Source organism: Salvelinus namaycush, chromosome 33, assembly GCF_016432855.1.
Source record: "Salvelinus namaycush isolate Seneca chromosome 33, SaNama_1.0, whole genome shotgun sequence".
Lineage (NCBI taxonomy): Eukaryota > Metazoa > Chordata > Actinopteri > Salmoniformes > Salmonidae > Salvelinus > Salvelinus namaycush.
Window position 1 is genome coordinate 17,634,074 of NC_052339.1, and position 24,465 is coordinate 17,658,538.

The window sequence follows — 24,465 nt, forward strand, 5'->3', positions numbered from 1 at the left end:
CACCACCCCATTGTACTCTCAACACATATATTGAGTTTACTGTAGAGTGTGACATGTCTGTTCCATGTGTTGTTGTTTTGCTGGTGAAGGATTGCATAATTCAAGCCCTGTACTGTACCACAGCTATGGTGTTATGTCTATACCAAGCCCTCTGAATACATAACAAGCATGTTTGGTTGAATGAGGAAGATCCCTCTGTGACTATCTCTCTGTGTCTCTCTCTGTCTGTGTCTCTCTCTCACTCTCTCTCCCTCTGACTCTCTCTCTATTTCTCGGTCTCTCTGTGTCTCTCTCTATCTCTCCGTGTCTCTCTCTCTGTGTTTCTCTCACTCTCTCTCCCTCTGTGACTCTCTCTCCATTTCTCTGTCTCTCTCTCTCTGTGTGTGTGTTTCTCTCACTCTCTCTCCCTCTGTGACTATCTCTATTTCTCTGTCTCTCTCTCTGTGTGTGTGTGTGTTTCTCTCACCCTCTCTCTATTTCTCTGTGTCTCTCCCTCTCTCTGTGTGTGTCTCTCACACTCTCTCTACCTGTGACTCTCTATCTCTCTGTGTGTGTGTCTCTCTCTATCTGTCTGTCTCTGTGTGTCTCTCTCCATCTGTCTGTGTCTCTGTGTGTCTCTCTGTCTCTTTCCATGACTACAAAGTTGTTTATCAATGGGCAGCATTATTGAAAAGCAGCTCCTGGCTGAAGCAAAAACAGATGACCATGGTGCTAATGCTTATCAGAGACATCCACTATAAATGATTAAAATGAATGACTTCATTTCAGTTTTAAATGCTACTCATTTGGACAACTTCATGAAACTTGCAGGGTTTAAAGCCATAAAATATGCATAGTAAAGCCATCACTCGTTGGATAATGAATAAGCACACCTTGGAATTGACAGATTTGCTCCAGGAAAGTCTTGTTAAACTGATTACAAGAGTACTCTCTAGAGTTGGCTGGGTTCTCTTTACACACTATGTGAAGCCACATCAGCAATATTAGGAGAGGTTGTAAAACTGGTTTTGTCATCATTGTGCCATGGCCAGGTATCTCTAGAAAAACTACATGAAAGTTGTCAGTAAAAATAAAAACGGAACTTGATCTATTTCCAACTGGACATTTAATTGTATTTTACAAATGATAACACATACAGTATATAATGAATGTAAATGCATGTATATTAACGCTAAATTTGAAGAGTCATGCAGAATCTATAGTGCATGATCACATCTGACATAAAATTAACATTGATGTTTTTACACAGCTGTTGTTTGCATTTCACGACCCAAATTGATATGAGCCATAATAACACATGACATTTCAGTATACCAACTGTTGTATAATCTGGGTGGTTCGAGCCTTGAATGCTGATTGGCTGACAGCCGTGGTATATCAGACCGTATACCATGGGTATGAAAACATTGTATTTTTACTGCTCTAATTACATTGGTAACCAGTTTACAATAGCAATAAGGCACCTTGGGGGTTTGTGGTATATGGCCAATATACCACATGTTGGCCATATACCACACCCCCTCGTGCCTTATTTCTTAATCATCATCTTTCCAAACCTCGATAGAAAGACCACTTGAAATACAGTAATGATACACAAACTATAATATCACAGTGTGGTATAAAGTGCAGTGTTATTAGCTCCTACTCTAGCTTAGAGTGCGTGTGAATGGCAATGACAGGGTCCGGGTCAGAGGGGCTGATGGTGAAGTGTGCTCTCCCGTCCCCTCCAACGGTCACCTGTTTCCCCGAGCAACGCCCCCCTGACCTCTGACCGGAGATGACATCACAGTAGGTTCCTCCATGAAGGCCGGTGTACAGCATCACATCCAGGGAACTGAATAATAGGAAATAGCTCAAAGTGTTACAAACAAGTACTGCAGGATGACTACTAGGTTATGGAATTGATTTCCTTACCCATTCAGAGATCATCTTTTTAGTATTTGTCAATTCCGTCAAATGTCCTCTAACAAATTAATTAACTTCTTTGGGACTGGGGGGCAGTATTGAGTAGCTTGGATGAATAAGGTGCCCAGAGTAAACTGCCTGCTACTCAGGCCCAGAAGCTAGAATATGCATATAATTAGTGATTTGGATAGAAAACACTCTGAAGTTTCTAAAACTGTTTGAATGATGTCTGTGAGTATAACAGAACTCATATGGCAGGCAAAAACTTGAGAAAAAATCCAACCAGGAAGTGGGAAATCTGAGGTTTGTAGGTTTTCAAGTCTTTGCCTATCCAATATACAGTGTAAATGGGGTCAGATTGCACTTCCTAAGGCTTCCACTAGATGTCAACAGTATTTAGAACCTTGTTTCAGGCTTCTACTATGAAGGGGCAGCGAATAAGAGCTGTTTGAACCAGCAGAACGCCATGAGCTAAGTCTCGCGCGTGGCCGTGAGAGCGAGCTGCGTTCCCTTTCATTTCTAAAGAGAAAGGAATTGTCCGGTTGGAATATTATTGAAGATTTATGATAAAAACATCCTAAAGATTGATTATATACATCGTTTGACATCTTTCTACGAACTGTAATGTAACTTTTTGACTTTTCGTCTGGACTTAGTGCTCATGCGTTGTGCATTTGGATTACTGGACTAAACGCGCGAACAAAAAGGAGGTATTTGGACATAAATTATGGACTTTATCGAACAAAACAAACATTTATTGTGGAACTGGGATTCCTGGGAGTGCATTCCGATGAACATCATCAAAGGTAAGTGACTATTTATAACGCTATTTCTGAGTTTTGTGACACCTCTCCTCGGTTGGAAAATGGCTGTATGTTTTTCTGTGGCTAGGCGCGGACCTAACATAATTGCATGGTGTGCTTTTACCGTAAAACGTTTTTGAAATCTGACACAGCGGTTGCATTAAGGAGAAGTTTATCTTTAATTGTGTGTTTAACACTTGTATCTTTCATCAATGTTTATGATGAGTATTTCTGTAATTTGATGTGGCTCTCTGCACTTTCACCGGATGTTTGTTTGAGACAATGCATTTCTGAACATAACGCACCAATTTCAAATGAGGTTTTTGGACATAAAGATTAACTTTATCGAACAAAACAGACATTTATTGTCTAACATGGAGTCCTGGGAGTGCCATCCGATGAAGATCATCAAAGGTTAGTGATTAATTATAACGCTATTTCTGTCTTTTGTGACACTTTTGTGAAAATGGCTGTATGTTTTTCTATGGCTCGACGCTGACCTCTCTTCCCACATATCCCAGAGAAGTTAATGGCATTCATTGAAATATATGCTAATGTATTATCTACAACTTCTTCCATATGGTGAAACGTACCAGTTATCATTGTTGATAACTATGAAGCCTTGGTTGCCTCGTCCAAAAGCTATCTGGTTCCCCCCATTGTCCCACCAGTTAGACAACGGCTCTCCATCGACAACATTACGGAACATCACCATATTTCTACAAGGAGAGAGAGAGCAGTTCAGCAAAATAATAATCACCATCAAGCACACATACAAAATAACTGTACATTGACCAGGTCAAAATACTCACATTACTGGATGGACAACGCTTTGTTCGAAGGTGACCTACATTAAAACTTCATATAACACTTTCATAAGATGCTTATGTCAACATCCACATTTTTGAGAGGCTTACACACTTTTTAAGAATGCTTTACATATTGCTTACGAACGTGTTATGAAGTCCTTGTTAAAGTACCCTTCAAATAAAGTGTTACCCTTTACAGTAGGTCAATACAATACTATTCAACATGATTGACTGACTGAGATCTGGAGGTGTAAACTGTCACCTGATTGTGGGCCACCCTGTCTGAATGACGTGCCCAAAGTAAACTGCCTGTAGCTCAGGCCCTGAAGCCAGGATATGCATATAATTGGTACCATTGGAAAGAAAACACTTTGAAGTTTGTAGAAATGTTAAAATAATGTAAGAGAATATAACACAATAGATATTGTAGGAGAAAATCCAAAGAAAAACCAACTGGAAATAAAAAGAATTGGAGAGACCATCCTCTTAGAAATGCAAGAGTAAGGTCATATTGAAAAATGGCTCTGGATGCAATTCCTATGGCTTCCACAGGGTGTCAGTAGCTTGGGTTCAAGGTTTCAGGATTGTAACTTCAAAAACGAACAAGAAATATCAGCTTTAGCAGAAGGACACCGTCTTGGAAATTCGTGTTTGTGCGCACCATGAAGAAATTACGCACCTGCTAAAATCGGTTTCCTATTGAACATACTTATTTCCGTAAGAAATATTATAGTTTGATTACATTTTAGGGTATCTGAGGAGTAAATAGAAACGTATTTTGACTTGTTGATACAAAGTTAGGGGTAGATTTTCGGATTCCTTTCTCTGCATGTTGAACGAGTGGATTACTCAAATCGATGGCGCAAACTAAACTTTTTGGGATATAAAGAAGGATTTTATCTAACAAAACGACACTACATATTATAGCTGGGACCCTTAGGATGACAAATTTGAGGAAGATTTTCAAAAAGTAAGTGAATATTTAATCGTTATTTGTAAATGTATGAAACCTGTGTATGTATGAAACCTGAAACCTGTGCCAGCGGAAAAATATTTTGCCGTCCTCAAAAAATCGCATGTTATGTTTTCGCTGTAATAGCTACTGTAAATCGGACAGTGTCGTTAGATTAACAAGAATTTAAGCTTTCAGCTGATATAAGACACTTATATGTACATAAATGTTTAAAATCCATAATATTTATGATTATTTATTTGAATTGCGCGCCCTCCAGTATCACCGGAAGTTGTCCCACTAGCGGAACTCCTATCCCTAAAAATTATGTCAACAACCACATTTTGAGATGCTTACAGACTTTTTAAGAATGCTTCATATTGCTTATGAACGTGTTATGAGGTACTTTTTTTTTTTTTTTTTTTAAACAGTATTTTTATTGGAATTTCACAATTTTCACCCATATTAAAGAGATACAACAACAGAGACAAGGCAAAGAAACAAAAAAAAAAAAAAACCCGCACCCGCCTACACATACCTGCGCATACATATACATATACACATATACACATACACACACATACGCACACCATTTTCCTCTCCCCGCTTCTCTCACCCTATCCCCATCATTGCGTCTCTCAATACATACATTTTAAACAAACTTACAAACAGAAATTAAACAAAAAAGCTCGGTTTAAACTAAGAAGTTAGGTTCCACACATGGAACATACAGTGTAATTCTGAATACATAGATCACCACCATTCTAAGAAAATCCTTGCAGCATAATAGCTGATACCTCAGGTTCTAGGTAATTTAGATAGGGTTCCCACACTTTGTAGAACTGATCTGTTTTAGAATGCAATGTACATGTCAGATATTCCAGAGGCACCCATTCAAAAAGTATCTTATGCCAATCTTTAATAGAAGGAACCTTATCACTAATCCACCGTAAAAGGATGTTTTTCCTTGCAGCAAAGGTAAGGATGTTGTAAAGCCTCCTCTTACTCACAGAAGTAACATGCCTACTAGGGAGACCTAACAGTAAAGAAACTGGGTCCAATTCTAGATCAACCCCTAGGATCTTTTCAATTTCTTGCAGAACACCAGACCAGTATCTTTGTATTTTGGTACATGACCATAAACAATGTGTTAGGGTGCCTGTATCAGTTTTGCATTTAAGACACTGAGGAGAAGAGGAAGAGGGGCTAAATGCATGTCTGCGATTTGGGGATATATGCAATCGGTGTATTATTCTTAATTGGATTGCTCTAGTACGATTACATATAGATATTGTTTTTGCATATCTCCAAATGTCCTCCCACATCTCTTCGTCAATAGTCACAGACAATTCTTTCTCCCACACTTGTTTCACCCTCTGTGTGTCGACAGCAGGAAAGGACCTTAAAGCATCATAAAACAGACTTACAGACATTTTCCTTTGTGGAAAAAAAAGCATTCTCTCAATGACAGACATATCAGGGTTAGCAATTAATGTGGTGCTCTTCACAATATAATGTCTTACTTGTAGGAAACGGAAAAAGTCCTGCTTTGGGAGTCGATATTTCTCCACCATCTGCTCAAATGACAATAGAATCTTATCAGCAAATAAGTCATTTAGTCTGCGTATGCCCTTATTAAGCCAAAAGTTAAAACCAGCATCCAGCCATCCTGGACCAAAATCTGGGTTGTTAAGAATTGGGGTAAGAGCAGAGGTTAGTTTGGACCTTCCCAGGAAGCGCTGAACTGACCTCCAAACCTTGAGTGTGTTAAGTGTATTTGGATTATTGCAGTGATCTTCTACAGACTTGAAACTTCTGAAAAATAAAAGATCCTGTAAGGGGTATTTTGAAAGAGAAGTCTCAATGTCCAACCAAATAGAGGAGCCATCGTTTGTGATCCAATCAGAAATATAACATAGGTGGGCACACCACTGATAGAACCTGATATTGGGCAGATCCAAGCCCCCCATAGAACTTGGCAGCTGCAATATTGCCATCTTAAGCCTTGGCTTGCGTTTACTCCATATGAAGAAACTTAGCCATCCATTTACATCCTTTATTACCTTATTGGAGAGTAATACTGGGATCATTTGGATTGGGTAAAGTAGTCTAGGTAAAATGTTCATTTTCAAGAGGGATATTCTACCCAACCAAGAAATCGGGAGAGAGTTCCAGCGCTCCAGATCCTGTCTTATTGTATCAAACAAGGGAACAAAATTGGCTTTGTACATTTGTTGGAATTTAGGAGTTACAAATATACCCAGATATGTAAAGCCTGAGGGAGACCATTTAAAAGGGAAGGGGGGAGAGGTATTAGGTACAGAGTGAAGGCTACCAAGTGGCATAGCCTCTGATTTAGTTAAGTTAATCTTGTAGCCAGAGAATTCGCTGAATAATTGAATAATATTAATAAGAGATGTAGTTGAGGTCTCGGGATTAGAGATGAATATCAGGACATCATCAGCATACAAGCTTATTTTATGGTGAACATCACCAATGAGCAGCCCCTGTATAGCAGGCGTTACCCTGATGGCCTCGGCCAGTGGTTCCATAGCGAGTGCAAATAGGAGGGGGGACAAAGGGCAGCCCTGTCTGGTACCTCTGTATATAGAGAAGCTATTTGACCTTAGCCCATTAGTAAGGACAGCAGCCTGAGGATCATCATATAAAACTTTCACCCATTTTATAAAGTTGTCCCCTAGACCAAATTTATTTAGAGCAAAGAGTAGGTAGGACCACTCCACACGATCAAATGCTTTCTCAGCATCTAGGGAGAGCACAAGACCATCCCTAGCACTTTGTTGGTAGGCTTGAATTACATTAAGAAGCCGCCTGACATTGTTGCACGACTTACGGCCCTTAATGAAGCCAGTTTGGTCTCCTTTCACAATTAGTGGCAGTGAGTCCTCTAATCTTGTGGCTAGAATTTTAGAAAGTAATTTTCTATCCACATTCAGAAGGGAAATTGGTCTGTACGAGGAACAAGACTCTGGACATTTTCCCTTTTTGAGAATAAGTGATATGTTGGCTTCCCTCAGCGTTTGAGGGAGCTGGTCATTTAAAAATGAGTGGTTAAACATATCACGCAATGGCTCAAGGATCAGGCCATGAAACTCTTTATAGAATTCACTACCAAACCCGTCTGGTCCTGGGGCCTTACCGTTTTGCAGATTCTTAATTGCGAACATTATCTCTTCCTTGGTAATAGGGGCATTAAGGAGAGACCTCTGTTCTTCTGAGATAGTAGGGAGCTCAATCTTAGAAAATAAATTTTCCATTAATTTGGGTGCGTCATTTGGCAGTTCTGTGGCATAAAGATTTGCATAAAATTTCTTAAATGAGTCATTTATCAATTTATTTTCATATAAATGATTGCCATCCAAATCAGTAATAGTAGCAATTGACTGTGAGTCAGCTCTCTTTTTAGCTAGGTACGCCAAGTACTTTCCTGGCTTATCGCCATGTTCATATAGCTTTTGCCTGACAAATCCCATTTTCTTTTCAGCGTCCTGTGTTAGGAGAGAGTCCAACGTTGATCTAAGAACTGATATTTCCTTTAATAGGGCAGGAGTGGGAGTTTTAATGTAGTCCTTCTCTTTAGTTCCTAATTCACCCTCTAACCTTTTTTGCTTTTCACGCTTTTTCCGCCTCTTAGTGGCTGTGTATGACATAATCAGACCCCTGGCGTACGCTTTACAGGTTTCCCAAAGGAGCGAGGGATTATCTGTTGATTGAGAGTTAATAGAGAAAAATGTTTTAAACTCTGTAATAAAATATGATGTGAACGTATGGTCTTTAAGGATGGTTGTATTCAACCTCCAATGCCTTGACAGATTGAATGCCCCGTTGAGTTTTATGTCCAGGATCACCTCCGCATGATCAGATATGACTATGCTTCCTATCCTAGCGGATAAAACAGACTGCAAAGACGTCCTGGGCATAAAAAAGTAATCTATTCTAGTCTGACATCCATGAGGTGCAGAGAAAAAAGTGAACTCTCTGTTGGAGGGGTGAAAAGTTCTCCAAACATCAGCATACCCCAGATCATCACAAATAGCTTTAAGTGACTTAGCTCGAGGAGAGAGTGAAGCTATACCGCTGGGAAACTTATCAATAAGGGGGTTCAACAAACAATTAAAATCTCCTCCAACCACTGCAGTGTCTGAGTTTAATTCTGAAAAGTCTAGAAATACCTTGGTGAGGAAATCAGGGGGGTGGGCAGGGGGGAAGTAAATATTCATTATGGAGATGCTCTGCCCTTGTAAAGTACCATTAATTATAACAAAGCGACCAAATTTATCTTTCACACAATTCAGGACCTTAAGTGGTAAGTTCTTTTTCACAAGAATTGCTACACCTCTACTTCTGGATGTAAATGATGAGAAAAACACTTGACCAAACCCCCCTTGTTGTAATTTCAGATGCTCCTTATCATCCAAATGAGTTTCTTGCAACAGGGCAATATCAATATTTTCTTTTTTCAAAAACGACAGTACCTTCTTCCTTTTAATGGGATTATGGCTCCCTCTAATGTTCCATGTACATACACGCAGTGTATTACCTGCCATTGCACTTTGACCGTTTCATATTCAGACTGAATCCCACCGTAAAAATGGGGTGGTACCTTTTTCCATGTGTTGAACTCTCCTCTATCTCACCGAGCATAAACAAACGATATAAACCCTGAACTCTAACTATACTAAACCCAAAACTTAGACATGTAACGATCCAAAAGGGGGTTTTCCCACTAGCTAACATGCAGGGGATTTCAACTTTCCAATGTAGACTCTTAAGTCTGCATTGCCACTCAATAGCCTCGTCCTTTATACATATGAAAAGGAAAATCAATATATTAAGATTGAGGCTCTTCCACCTAAAACCAAGCCTGGGCACCAATATAGATTCACCCATATCTCAGCCTGAGCTATAGCGGCAGTTACTTTAGCAAGAAAAATAATAAAAATACGAATATTACTGAACCGGAGCATGTGAGAACTCACACCACTGTTTCCTGATCAGATTCAAATAAGATAATAAAGTTATCCAATGCTGCGGCGGTGCAGCTTAAAGATATTTACCCGAGAGAGTCAATAAACGCAGCAGCCTCCTCAGGTGTGGAGAGTTTCTTAGGCGATCCGTTGACCATAATCTTCAATGTGGCCGGGTACAGCAGTGCGTAGTCCATCTTCATTCTCCTGAGTCGAGCCTTCGCCTCATCAAACCCTTTGCGTCTTCGTACAACCGCTGTGGAGTAATCATTGAAGAATGAGACCTTTGGACCTTTACGTTGACTACCGTCAGAGCCGATGTTTCTAGCCGCATCCATAACGCGCTGCTTGTCGGTGAAGTTGTGGAACTTTATAACCACTGGCCGTGGGCGCTGGTTGGGACCGGGCATCGGTGCTTGAGAGCGATGGGCTCTGTCCAGCTTCACACGACCAGCCTTAGTGTCCATTTGTAAGTAGTCAGGGATCCATTCCTCAAAAAATTTTACTGAACGTGTCCCTTCAGAATTTTCCGGGAGTCCCACAACACGAATATTGCATCTGCGTCCTCGATTATCCAAGTCGTCAATGTGCTCCGCCATTTCGCGCACCTGTTTCTCAAGTGCTTTCATCTTAGTGTCCATAGATGTAGTTGAAGCTTCCACTGTAGCAATTCTTCCTTCCGCCTCATCGACACGTTTGATCACCCTCTGTAATTCAGCTGAATGGCCTGCTATTGCTTCCAAGACCGTTCTTATCTTAACATCGATCACTTTAGTAATGTTGTCCGTCATCTTTTGAATCACCAGGTCCATTGTGCCTGGATCCGCAACGGCGTTAGCCTCGCTAACGGAAGCTAGCTCCTCTTGCACATCTACAGGGATGGTGGTTTTGGTCGAGTTCTTAGTAGCTCTGCTGGGCATGTTGTCGGAGATTTTTGAGAAATAACCGTCAAGACTCATTGCAGGATAACTTATTTTGCCAATTCTACCACTTTTTCAAGCTATGAGATTAATGAAAGAATATAAATTTACGAATGCCACGGGAGCTCGCTGAAACACAGTGTTCTCTCTACGGCGCCATTTTGTCCCCCCCATGAGGTACTTGTTAAAGTACCCTTCAAATAAAGTTACCCTTTTTAGTAGGTCAGTACAATACTATTCAACATGATTGACTGACTGAGATCTGGAGGTGTAAACTGTCACCTGATTGTGGGCCATCTGTGTTCACACACCCAGCCCTCCCCACAGCTGCCGTCTGGCTGGATGGGGACAGGCTTGGTGGAGCCGTCAGGGAAGCTGGGAGGACCTATCCAATCATTCTGGTCCTAACAGACAGGTAGCAAGACGAACAGCACGACCGTGAGGCGAGCGGTCACATTGACCATAGTCATACACAATGTGAGGTTAAAGATCTAAAGTGTTGCGGTTTAACGGTTTAAGTCAACAGAACTTTTTTTTATATAGTTTTAGACTGTCAGAAGCATACCTTTCCATCCACAACATGTTGATCCCACCGGTAGCTTGACATCACTCTCGTAACTCCATAGGGATGGGCCAGCATGAAAGCCACAGCCATTTTATACATTCTGAGGATATATGATAGAAATAATTTGTCTATACTTATACAACATCTATAATCAGATTCTACAGTATTTGTCCCTACCTGGGCTCCCAGAAGGTGAGGATGGAGGCCCCTCCTGCACCGTGCCCTCTCTGGTTGTCATGGTTATCCACAAACACCAATGCCTCGCCTGAGGGCAGCAGATCCCAGCTCTCACCACACGTCCTGAAACAACAGAGTAGAAGCTAATTTTCACCTCAGAATAGTCCGAATTCTCACAGTATCACAAGCTGGTTCTCTTTCAGTGATGTTTCGTTCTCTCCATCAGATAACCAGGGTTACGTAGTAACCTAGACAATATACTTTAGTCATTAATGCTGAGGGTTCAACATATATTTGAGAATTTGCTGATATACAATCTGCCATATTTATATTCTTAGACCATGGCAATATGTTGTACTATGTGTGTGTCCCCCAAATGGCACCCTATTCCATTCATAGTACACTAGATTTGACCAGCAGGGAACATAGGGCACTATATAGCGAATATGGTGCCATTTGGGAGGCATACTATATCATACTTGAGGTCAGAGAGTTTCCCTTGGTTCCACTTGCGGATGACAGAGCCCAGCATAGTACCATACTTGAACTCTGTGACAAGACCCAGTCCAGAGTATTCTGTCGCTTTTATCGGCTCGCCACCGAGGTCGATAATCTTGAAGAGAAAATGGGAATGTGTTGCTGTTGGATATGTAGTGTTTTTGCTAAATCACACAAGTAAACGTGGTGCCCCCAGTAGGCCTACAGCTTCAGTGTCAGAAGCTGATCGATAAATTCCTAAATCTGCAGCATTAATGTTTAATTGACACTTACAGGAAACTCATGACAAAAAGTATATATATATATAAAATATTTGCTAGACTAGCCTGCAGGTTGGACAAATTACAGTACATAAAAAATATTGGAAGCAATCAAAAATGATACCATTCAGGCTAAAACAACAGAATACATAGCCTACTTAAATACATAATACAAGTACAATAAGTCAACATATGGACATTTCTCATTCCAACCTCTTGGTAAATGAGTGGTCTGGATCCCTGTGTGAACCAGGTGGTGTTGAGGTTGTGAAGTCTGCTGTAGATGTTCTTCAGGTCCTCAGGCCACATGTGTTTACATGCGTCCACCCTAAAACCTGCTATACCCATATCCACCAGTCTGTTCATGTAGTCCACTATCCTCTCCCTCACATGCTCCTTGTCCTGCGCCAGATCCAGAAGACCTAGCAGACGACAGTTACGCACCTGGTGGGTTGAAATGCCAAAGCAATACAGTGTATGATCTCTGGGTTTATATTACATTACATTATTTAAAAAAAAAGAGGTTTGCAGAGAGACATAATACGTCTCCATCAGTGTCTAGTGGTATTTACAAGGAGTTATCCTTCTTATTTTCTCTCTGAAATAATACCTGATAAATGTCTTGGTAAGTCTCAATATTTCTGCTGCTGGTGGTGCATTTGTCATCGTTGAAGTGGGAAGCGGAGTAGGGCACAGATGGGAACTCCCTCTTGCTGGCATTGAAGTATGAGCCACAGGTCGAACGGCGTCTGCCCTCCCCCTCGCCCGCGCCAGACATACACATGTGATTAATGACCACGTCTGCATAGATCTTCACCTGCAGAGGGAGATGTGTTCATAACCACACTAATACTGATGCACAAATGTATTTCACTATTCAAAGGGATATCACATCCATTCATAGCTGTAGTTCATGCTATTTTAATGGATCTACAATGAGAGACCTAAAGGCATTTAGTACAGTGCAGCCGTGCTCCCACCTGCAAGTGTTCACATCCACATGCATACCTGAAATTCACACCAGAACTTTATATTTAAATATTATTTATATCTTATACAGTGCCTTCAGTATTCCACACCCAATGACGTATTCCACATTTTCTTGTGTTACAGACTGAATTCAAAATGGATTAAATATACTGAACAAAAATAGAAAACATGTAAAGTGTTTGTCCCATGTTTCATGAGCTGAAATAAGATTACAGAAATGTTCCATACACACAAAAATGCACAAATTTGTTTAGATCCCTTTTAGTGAGAATTTCTCATTTTCCAAGATAATCCATCCACCTGACAAGTGTGGCATATCAAGAAGCTGATAAAACAGCATGATCATTATAACAGGTGCACTTTGTGCTGGGGGCAATAAAAGGCCACTCTAAAATGCACAGTTTTGCCACACAACACAATCCCACAGACATCTTGCGTTTTGAGGGAGCGTACAATTGGCATGTTGACTGCAGGAATGTCCACCAGAGCTGTTGCCAGATAATTTGTTAATTTCTCTACCATAAGCCGCCTCCGATGTTGCTTTAGAAGATTTGGCAGTACGCTCAACCGGCCTCACAAACGCAGACTACATGCAACCAAGCAAGCCCAGGACCTCCACATCCAACTTCTTCACCTGCGGGATCGTCTGAGACCAGCCACCCGGACAGCTGATGAAACTGTGGGTTTGCACAACCGAAGAATTTCTGCACAAACTATCAGTAACCATCTCAGGGAAGCTCATCAGCACACTCGTCATCCTCACCAGGCTCTTGACCTGACTGCAGTTCTGGCATGGCATGCTGGATGAATTCCGGTTTCAACTGTACCGGGCAGATGGCAGACAGCGTGTATGGCGTTGTGTGGGCGAGCGGTTTGCTGACGTCAACGTTGTGAACAGAGTGCCCCATGGTGGCGGTGGGGTTATGATATGCGCCTTACGGATTGTGGTTGTTGTGGATGGCTGTTCATAAATCTAAATGTGTATTTAAACCCAATAATGGTTGAATTCAAGAAGTTTAAGCTGCCTATCAATTATTGTTTTTGAAACCAGTGGACAGCCGTTGAAAAATGCGCTCTTGCAACAGCTGCATATATGCGTATCCCAGACTATGAAATAAAAGTAGGGCTTTTATTACGCAATCTAATTCATGCTGATAAAACAAATACATCCATAGACGTAAATGGACACATGCTCAAACTCACACACTTTTGATAGACTTAAAAAGGGGCAATCTGTAGTTGCTACATCCATTTTTGGAATTATAAATTATATATATATACAGTACCAGTCAAAGGTTTGGACATACCTACTCATACCAGGGTTTTTCTTTATTTTTTACTATTTTCTACATTGTAGAACAATAGCGAATACATCAAAACCATGAAATAACACACATGGAATTATGTAGTAACCAAAAAAGTGTTAAACACATTCAAATATATTTTATATTTGAGATTCTTCAAAGTAGCCATCCTTTGCCTTGATGACAGCTTTGCACACTCTTGGCATTCTCTCAACCAGCGTCATGAGGTAGTCACCTGGAATGCATTTCAATTAACATTGAAATTGTTAATTGAAATGCATTCCAGGTGACTACCTCATGACGCTGGTTGAGAGAATGCCAAGAGTGTGCAAAGCTGTGTTAAAAGTCATTGTTAAAAGTCAATTTGTGAAATGTCTTTCATTCTTAATGCGTTTTAGCCAATCAGTTCTGTTGTGACAAGGTAGGGGTGGTATACAGAAGATAGCCCTATTTGGTAAAATACCAAGTCCATATCAAGGCAAGAACAGCTCAAATAAGCAAAGAGAAATGACAGTCCATCATTACTTGAAGACATGAAGGTCAGTCACCCCGGTGCAGTCGCAAAAACCATCAAGCACTACGATGAAACTGGCTCTCATGAGGACCGCCACAGGAAAGGAAGATCCAGAGTTACCTCTGCTGCAGAGGATAAGTTCATTAGAGTTAACTGCACCTCAGAAATTGCAGCCCAAATAAATGCTTCCGAGAGTTCAAGTAACAGACTCATCTCAACATCAACGGTTCAGAGGAGACTTGGTTCCAACCGCAGTGTCTTTGTGAGACCAAGAGTAGGTGAACGAATGATCTCTGCATGTGTGGTTCGAACCGTGAAGCATGGAGGAGGTGGTGTGATGGTGCTTTGTTGGTGACACTGCCAGTGATTTATTTAGAATTCAAGGAACACTTAACCAGCATGGCTACCACAGCATTCTATACGCCATCCCATTTGGTTTGCGCTTAGTGGGACTATCATTTGGCTACTTTGAAGAATGTAAATTAAATTTTGATTTGTTTAACACTTTTTTGGTTACTACATTATTCCAAATGTGTTATTTCATCGTTTTGATGTCTTCACTATTATTCTACAATGTCGAAAATAGCACAAATAAAGAAAAACCCTTGAATGAGTAGGTGTGTCCAAACTTTTGAATGGTATTGTTATATATATCACACAATGTTTGTAAACATTGTAAATGTAAACAAACAATGTATAGCCTCATAACATGGTTAAAACCATAATTTTGATATAATGGAAGGTCAGTCCTTGCATCCATAGCTATGTCTATTCATCTGAGAGTGGTTACATTTCTCCAGGCCCATTCCTCAGCGTTTTACCAAAACAGAGGCGGGGCGACCGTTTTGTTATTGTTTCATCTGTAAATTTGCCCTTTAAACAGCTGCATTATCAAGATATCAAAGTGTGACCAACAAAAAGGTAAACAATAAGCCTATAGCAAATACAGCATATGACATTCATTTTTAACATGTAAATAGCCCTTTGCAGTAGTGCTCAAAGCATGCCATTCCATGAGCACAACATTTATTTTTCAACTCAAAATCGATGATCCCAGTCAGTCCTCCATAACAACAAAATCATAAACAATAGAGTAGGCTTGGCTAATAAATCCTTAGTTTTGGGGTTATGCTCAGGTAAAACAATTTGGCTAATCTATACTTCCATATTTCCAAGTCCTATTTTTGAAGATCAAGGGGTGTAACATTTATTGGAATGACTGGAATTCTGAAAGACTTTGGTTTTTAATGTAAAGATATAATTGAATCGTATTATTAACCAACCCATAAAGTAAAATGTAACATCCATATGTGGCCTGCTATATAAACTTAAACATTGATTTATCCTGCAATAGATGTTGTTTAATTTGTGACATACATTGCTGTCTTCTTCTAATGCCTCTTAAGGGGAAAGTAATCTAAAAATTACTGAATGTAATCAGATTACGTTAATGAGTTTGGGTAATCTACAAGTTACGTTACTGATTATAATTTTGGACAGGTAACTAGTAACTGTAACGTATTACATTTGGAAAGTAACCTACCCAACCCTGGATATGGGCAGGCATAAGCTAGGGACAACGAACACAATTGTGTTTTATCGATGGCAATATGAATGCAGAGATAACGTGATGAGATCCTGAGGTCCAATGTCGTGTCATTCATACAACGCCATCTCCTAAATGTCGCATACCATGTCGCATGGATTTGTACACAATTCCTGGAAGCTGAAAATGTCCCAGTTCTTCCATGGTCTGCATACTCACCAGAAATGTCACCCATTGAGCATGTTTGGGAGGTTTTGGATTGACGTGTATGACAGTGTGTTCCAGTTCCTGCCAATATCCAGCAACTTCGCACAGCCATTGAAGAGGAGTGGGACAACATTCCACAGGCCACAATCAACAGCCTGATCAACTCTATGCGAAGAAGATGTGTCACGCTGCATGAGAAAAATGGTGATCACACCTGATACTGACTGGTTTTCTGATCCATGCCCCTACCTATTTTTTAAGGAATCTGTTGCCAACAGATGCATATCAGTATTCCCAGTCATGTGAAATCTATAGATTAGGGCCTAATGAATATATTTCAATTGACTGATTTCCTTTTATGAACTGTAACTCAATAAAATCATTGTGTCACGTTCCTGACCTGTTTTCCTTGTTTTTGTATTTGTTTAGTATGGTCAGGGCGTGAGTTGGGGTGGGCATTCTATGTTATGTGTTTCTATGTTTAGGTTCATTGTCTATTAGCCTGATATGGTTCTCAATCAGGGACAGGTGTTTTACGTTTCCTCTGATTGAGAACCATATTAAGGTAGGTTGTTCACACTGTTTGTTTGTGGGTGATTGTTCCTGTGTCTGTGTATGTCGCACCACACGGGACTTTTTCGTTCGTGTATGTGTTCGTTCCTGTTAGTGTATTACGTTCTCTAGTTCAGGTTTGTTCACATCGTTTATTGTTTTGTAGCTATCCAAGTGTTCTTCGTGTTCGTCTTTATTTAATAAATTCATCATGTATTCCACCTACGCTGCATTTTGGTCCGATCCTTCTCGCCTCTCCTCATCCGAGGAGGAGGAAGAAATAGACGAACGTTACACATTGAAATTGTTGCATTTATAATATTACTCAGTGTAAATACAAATTCTCACCCAGCTACACAGAATACCCCATAATGACAGAGTGAAAACATGTTTAAGACATTTTTGCAAATGTTTGGAAAAATGAATATACAGAAATAGCTCATTTACATAAGTATTCACACCCCGGAGTCTATACATGTTAGAATTACCTTTGGCAGCGATTATAGCTGTCAGTCTTTCTGGGTAAATCATTTCCACATAATTTTTTCAAATTCTTCAAGCTCTGTCAAGTTGGTTGTTGATCATTGCTAGGCAGCCATTTTCAAGTCTTGCCATATATTTTCAAGCCGATTTCAATCAAAACTGTAACTAGACCACTCAGGAAAATGTAATGACGTCTTGGTAAGCAACTCCAGTGTATACAGTTGAAGTTGGAAGTTTACATACACTTAGGTTGGAGTCATTAAAACTCATTTTTCAACCACTCCACAAATTTCTTGTCAACGAACTATAGTTTTGGCAAGTTGGTTAGGATATCTACCTTGTGCATGACACAAGTAATTTTTTCAACAATTGTTTACAGACAGAATATTTAACTTTAAATTCACTGTATCACAATTCCAGTGGGTCAGAAGTTTACATACACTAAGTTGACTGTGCCTTTAAACAGCTTGGAAAATTCTAGAAAATGATGTCATGGCTTTAGAAGCTTCTGATAGGCTAATTGACATCATTTGAGTCAATTGGAGGTGTACCTGTGGATGAAATTCAAAGCCTACATTCAAACTCAGTGCCTCTTTGCTTGACATCATGGGAAAATGAAAAAAAATCAGCCTAGACCTCAGAAAAAAAATTGGTAGACATCCACAAGTCTGGTTCATCCTTGGGAACAATTGCCAAATGCCTGAAGATACCACATTCATCTGTACAAACAATAGTACACAAGTATAAACACCATGGGCCCACGTAGCCGTCATACCACTCAGGAAGGAGAAGCGTTCTGTCTCCTAGAGATGAACGTACTTTGGTGTGAAAAGTGCAATTCAATCCCAGAACAACAACAAAGGACCTTGTGAAGATGCTGGAGGAAACAGGTACAAAAGTATCTATATCCACAGTAAAACGAGTCCTATATCGACATAACCTGAAACGCCGCTCAGCAAGGAAGAAACCACTGCTCCAAAAAGACTGCGGTTTGCAGCTGCACATGGGGACAAAGATCGTATTTTTTGGAGAAATGTTCTCTGGTCTGATGAAACAAAAAAAGAACTGTTTGGCCATAATGACCATCGTTATGTTTGGCGGAAAAAGGGGGAGGCTTGCAAGCCGAAGAACACCATCCCAATCGTTAAGCACGGGGGTGGCAGCATCATGTTGAGGGGGTGGTTTGCTGCAGGGGGGACTGGTGCACTTTACAAAATAGATGGCATCATGAGGTAGGAAAACTATGTGGATATATTGAAGCAACATCTCAAGACATCAGTCAGGAAGTTAAAGCTTGGTTGCAAATGGGTCTTCCAAATGGACAATGTCCCCAAGCATACTTACAAAGTTGTGGCAAAATGGATTAAGGACAACAAAGTCAAGGTGTTGGGGTGGCCATCACAAAGCCCTGACCTCAATCCTATAGAAAATGTGTGGGCAGAACTGAAAAAGCGTGTGCGAGCAAGGAGGCCTACAAACCTGACTCAGTTACACCAGCTCTGTCAGTAGGAATGGGCCAAAATTCACCCAACTTATTGTGGGAAGCTTGTGGAAGGCTACCCGAAATGTTTGACCCAAGTTAAACAATTTAAAGGCAATGCTACCAAATACTAATTGTGTGTATGTAAAGTTCTGACCCACTGGGAATGTGATGAAATAAATAAAAGCTGAAATAGAATAATAGTAGAGAGAGTGATTTAACATTTCACATTCTTAAAATGAAGTGGTGATCCTAACTGACCTAAGACATGGAATTTTTACTAGGATTAAATGTCAGGAATTGTGAAAAACTGAGTTAAATGTATTTGGCTAAGGTGTATGTAAACTTCTGACTACAACTGTATATGGCCTTGTGTTTTAGGTTATTGTCCTGCTGAAAGGTGAATTTGTCTTCTAGTGTCTGTTGGAAAGCACACAAAACCAGGTTTTACTCTAGGATTTAGCCTGTGCTTAGCTCTATTCTGTTTCTTCTTATCCTAAAAAAAACTCCCTATTCCTTGCTAATGAAAAGCATACCCATAAAATGATGCAGCCACCACCATACTTGAAAATATGAAGAATGGTACTCGGTGATGTGTTGGATTTGCCCCAAACATAACTCTTTGTACTGAGGACATAAAGTTCATTTCTTTGACACATTTTTTGCGGTTTTACTTTAGTGCCTTATTGCAAACAAGATTAACGTTTTGGAATATTTATATTCTGTACAGGCTTCCTTTTTTTCACTCTGTCATTTAGTTAGTATTGTGGAGTAACTATAATTTTGTTGATCCATCCTCAGTTCTCTCTTATCACAGCCATTAAACTCTGTAACTGTTTTAAAATCACCATTGGCCTCATGGTGAAATCCCTGAGCGGTTTCCTTCCTCTCCAGCAACTGAGTTAAGAAGGGCACCTGTACCTTTGTCTTGACTAGGTGTATTGATATACCATCTAAAGTGTAATTAATAAGGTCACCATCCTCAAAGGGATATTCAATGTCTGCTTTTTTGTTTTACCCATCAACTGTACCAATGGGTGCCCTTCTTTCCAATAGGTGCCCTTCCTTGCGAGGCATTGGAAAACCTCCCTGGTCATTGTGGTTGAATCTGTGTTTAAAATTCACTGCTAGACTGAGGGACCTTACAGATAATTGTATGTGTGAAGTACAGAAATGAGGTAGCCATTCACATATCCTGTTAAATACTATTATTGTAGTCCATGCAACTATGTTACTTGTTAAGCAAATTTTTACTCCTGAACTTATTTAGGCTTGCCATAACAAAGGGGTTGAAAACTTATTGACTCAAAACATTTCTGCATAATTCAATTTTGACATTTTGGGGTATTGTGTGTAGGTTAGTGACACAAAATCTCAATTTAATCCATTTTAAATTCAGGCTGTAACACAACACTATGTGGAAAAAGTCAGAGTGTGAATACTTTCTGAAGGGACTGTACATGTTGTGTCTTAATATAAGGCTCTCGTTCACACTATTCAAATATATTTACACAATGAGGTCAAAACGCATGCAGTACAGTATCTGAAGGCAGTTGTGTTCCTTCCCTAACAATTAAAACAGAAATTTGGTACATCCCTCTCGTACAAATGAGTTAAATTATGTCTCTTCTCAAGCATCAAGCATTGCATAACCCATTATGCAATAACCCATTGCATAACCAATGAGATGACAACAAATGAGATGAGAAATGATTGAACCAAGACATCTTTCTCAAAATGTATATAACCATGTCCATTTTTCCTTCTATAAATGAATTCAAAGGAATCATGTTCCATCATCATTACCCCGACATTGTTGCACCTGCAGACCATGTCTCGGAGCTCCTGTTGGGTTCCAGAGCGGGAACAGAGGTTGTAGCTGACTGGCTGGTACCTCTCCCACCACGGTCTCCATGGTTTAGTCACCACCACATTCTCACTGGGAGGGGAGATCTAGTAAAAGACATTTCTATGAAGAATATAGTCTGTAAAATGTATCAATTATCAGTCATTTCTATGAGGAATACCTACTGTGCATGTGCATCAGTGGAGGCTGGTGAGAGGAGCTATTGGAGGACGGGCTCACTGTAATGGCTGGAATGGAATCAATGGAACGGAGTCAAACGTGGATTCCATATGTTTGATGTGTTCGATACCGTTCCATTTATTCCATTCCAGCGGAGGCTACTGAAGGGAGGACGGCTTATCATAATGTTTGGAATGGAGTTAATGGAATGGTACCAAACACAAGTGGTTGATACTATTCCATTGACTCCATTCCAGCCATTATTATGAGCAGTCCTCCCCTCAGCAGCCTCCATTGATGTGCATCTATACTGTATGTACATATTATCTATATTATCAGTAGTGTTAACAGTGGAGGCTGGGTCATCAGATCTTATACCTAAATGGTGTAATAGACTTTAAAAGTAGAAGCGGTCTTCCAACAGAAATACAATGTGATTTGACTGTACTGTTGCCTGGTAGAAAAACACATGAGCCTACCTGCACTCCATCAAATCCATTGGGTCCCAGATATCGCTCACACTCTTCAGCTATGTCATTCCAGCGCCACTCAAACAGGTGGACTATGGTTGACCTGCCCTGCTGGATGTGATGCTTTGTGTGACTTTTAGACTGGTACTGGGAGAGGCCTACTCCAAGACCCAGAGCCAACAGGCAGCCACAAAGTTTAGCTTTTACCTGGTGGAGGCAATGACACAAGTGAATGATTAATTGATTACAATACCTAGGTTTCCATCCAACTGGCGAAACAGATTTTCATGTGAATATTCTAAAATCTCCATAAAAACGATATGCAAATGTTCCCTCCAGAGGGGTGTTCATCAACACTGACTTGTTGTGGATAAAAGGCCGTGAGTGATAATGTAGTATACATTAAATAAACACTTTTGGTCCTGGGTGGCGCAGCGGTCAAAAGCAATGCACCGGACAACCGGCTGTGACCGGGAGCCCCATTGGTCTGTGAACAATTGGCCCAGCGCCGTCCGGGGTAGTGGATGGTTTGACCGGTGGGGCTTTTGTTGTCTCATCATGCTCTAGCGACTCCTTGTGACAGGGCTGGCGCCTGCAAGCTGACTCCGGTCGTCAGTTGAACTGTGTTTCCTCCGACACATTGGTACGGCTGACATCCGGGTCAAGCGAGCAGCGTGATAAGAAGTAGCCGACCAGGTGGGTCATGTTTCGATGGACACATGGCTCGACCTTCGCCTCTCCCGAGTCCATTGAGGAGTTGCAGAGATGAGCCAAGGGACCAAATTCGGGGAGAAAACGGGTTAAAAAAACATGTTAGTACTGGTACGATGACCACATGGGAATACCAGCTCAATTTTTTGATTTTATTATAATAATTACACAAAATAATACATATATATATACACTTTTGTGGTTAAGTTCCCATGTACGCAATAAAAAATCTAAGTTAAACTGAATTCCATCACATTTTCAACTCTACCGATGGTTTTGTCACAAAAACTGATATGGATAAAAAGGCCGGCAGATAGCGATATTAAGTTGTTTTATCTTACTGTACAAAGGGAATGCATGCATAGGAGCTATACACTGGTTTTCCCTGTGGACCGGTTTGTACATAAAACATTATATTCAGGCTGCAGAGATGACTATTACCTCCTTAACTCGATTTAATGGCGAGAAGACAAAAATATATAAAAAAGGGAAAATATGCAGACGTTCTTTACGAAGCACCATTTTCCATCACCATGCTATGGCTAATGCTTCCCTAGTTCAGCCAGGGGGTAAACAACAGACTTCAGCAACCTGATTGACTGAACGCAATATCCGGGACTAGGCATTCGTCACATGCTGGTGGAAAATGTTGTATCACTAAGTAGTAATATTTTCCGTATTTTTTCGCCTTTTCATTCAATCGAATTTAGAAGGAAATATATGTCTTTGGAGCCTGAATGAAGACTGTTTATTCACGAACCGATCCACAGCAGATACAAGTTTATAGCAATGCATGCATTCACTTGAACAATAAATGAAACGACTCAATAGCGCCATCAGCCGGCGTTTGGGCTAGATAAACGCCAGATCACTTTTATTTTATTATTGGCAGCCAAGCACCGATCATGTCACCAGCATAAATCAAATAGCCCACCCTCGATATTTAGTGGAAATGTGCATGAAGCTCATCGCCGTTCACCTAACCACCATAAATTAAGTCACGAAATAAGTTATAAAGTTCACAATTTATTCCATCTGTCTATAAACGCGGCATGTTTTTCCACGTGGTGGTAACATGAAACATCGCGTGACTACAAATTTAATGGGATGGTTTTTATATAAACAATTCCGCACAAAAGCGTTTCCACCGCAATTGTCGCATAATCCATTTCAGCGACAAAAAAGATCCCACCTCGTCTTGCAAGTATTACGTTTAGTCAAAATATGGACATTTTACAGACACATTTGCTGCTTCCATAAGGCCTCTAGTGAAACCTCAAAGTGAGATAAAGAAACCTCACGAACACTAATATAAGTCCTACAACCAATTACATGGGAATGATTGAACAAATGTTTCAATGCAATAGAAAACATTAACTCAAGAAAAAAAGCATTAATTTGCAAAGGATACTAGTTTGTCTGTTCACAAATTTTGGCAGTGGTAAAGGCCTGTCGCACCAGATATTTGTAACTAGTGTGTTTGTATCATTCAATACCACATCTGCAGTAGCCTATAGTTCTAAATGACTCACCTTCATGTTTGCTCATCAGATCCATGCAGTCCAGTTGCAAGCTGCTTCTCAGACAACACAGCCAGTCTGTACAGCATTTGAAGGGGCTTGTTTATAACAGGCCCTAAAGCAGGGAGCTGTTCCTCTTCTGAAGCCCACAGATCAGGCACCCTCGGTGGGCAGTAACTAAGATACCCTGGTCAGTATCTCTACCAGTAGTTGCAAGTCATGCAAACGCTACCATACATTCCGAATACCATATATCGGTGCTTAAGATATGAATGGGTGACTGATTATCTTCATGAAACAAGGCATGGAACTGACAATACAAGAAACGTGACTTTAATAATAAACAATGTCTGTTTTAATTGCACTGCTCACCTTCCTCCAGTGTGCACTTTGCTCCATCCCCAATAAAATCTAGCAATCATCATGAATCCAGAGTACAGCCAGCAGGGTACAGCCAAGTTTACGGACTCAGTCCCTGCCTACCAGCATCTCTCACAGTCCGTGTTTGTTTGCTTGTTTGTTTGTCTCGTCTCGTCAGGAGTGCGTTACTCTAGTCTACAGCGTTGACACCACCATCTGTTGCTGCAGCTCACAGCCAATTCAGATTTCAAATTGCTTTCACTGTCTATATTTACCTACTCTCTCTTTCCTGTTCAGTTCTCACTTTCTCTGAGGTTAAAAACTCCTGTGACCCTACAGATAGTTCACCAATGATACACAATTGTGTAAATTCATATTTATATTTTCTAATTAGGCCAATTTGACATTGTGTGATTATGTAACAT

General features: G+C 40.4%; 1 protein-coding gene across 8 annotated transcripts; it reads right to left on the reverse strand.

Moving 5' to 3' along the window:
- Positions 1-1,431: 1,431 nt before the first annotated feature.
- Positions 1,432-24,403, reverse strand: LOC120027841 (alpha-amylase-like). 8 transcript variants are annotated; one of them, XM_038972901.1, is made up of 12 exons: positions 24,053-24,375; positions 21,851-23,857; positions 21,459-21,656; positions 20,760-20,906; positions 12,488-12,694; positions 12,091-12,321; positions 11,599-11,732; positions 11,120-11,242; positions 10,943-11,042; positions 10,660-10,781; positions 3,302-3,427; positions 1,432-1,834 (listed from the first exon to the last, which is right to left on the reverse strand). In XM_038972901.1, the coding sequence occupies exons 2-12, from the start codon at positions 22,007-22,009 to the stop codon at positions 1,642-1,644; spliced, it is 1,740 nt and encodes a 579-aa protein (XP_038828829.1). In that variant the 5' UTR covers positions 22,010-23,857; positions 24,053-24,375; the 3' UTR covers positions 1,432-1,641. The 8 variants fall into 8 exon arrangements, 6 of the variants coding, with proteins under 6 accessions (XP_038828829.1, XP_038828827.1, XP_038828831.1 ...); XM_038972899.1 differs by having other exon boundaries at positions 21,851-24,375; XM_038972903.1 differs by having other exon boundaries at positions 23,693-24,368.
- Positions 24,404-24,465: the final 62 nt, after the last annotated feature.

Excerpts from the sequence above, each read along its gene's own strand:
- LOC120027841 (XM_038972901.1), bottom strand. The coding sequence starts at position 22,009 with ATGATGAGACAACAAAAGCCCCACCGGTCAAACCATCCACTACCCCGG. Across the intron at positions 11,243-11,598 it reads GGGAAACTCTCTGACCTCAA|GACGTGTGGTGAGAGCTGGG; the intron begins GTATGATATAGT and ends CTGTTGTTTCAG. Across the intron at positions 1,835-3,301 it reads GTTATCAACAATGATAACTG|TTCCCTGGATGTGATGCTGT; the intron begins GTACGTTTCACC and ends CCTATTATTCAG.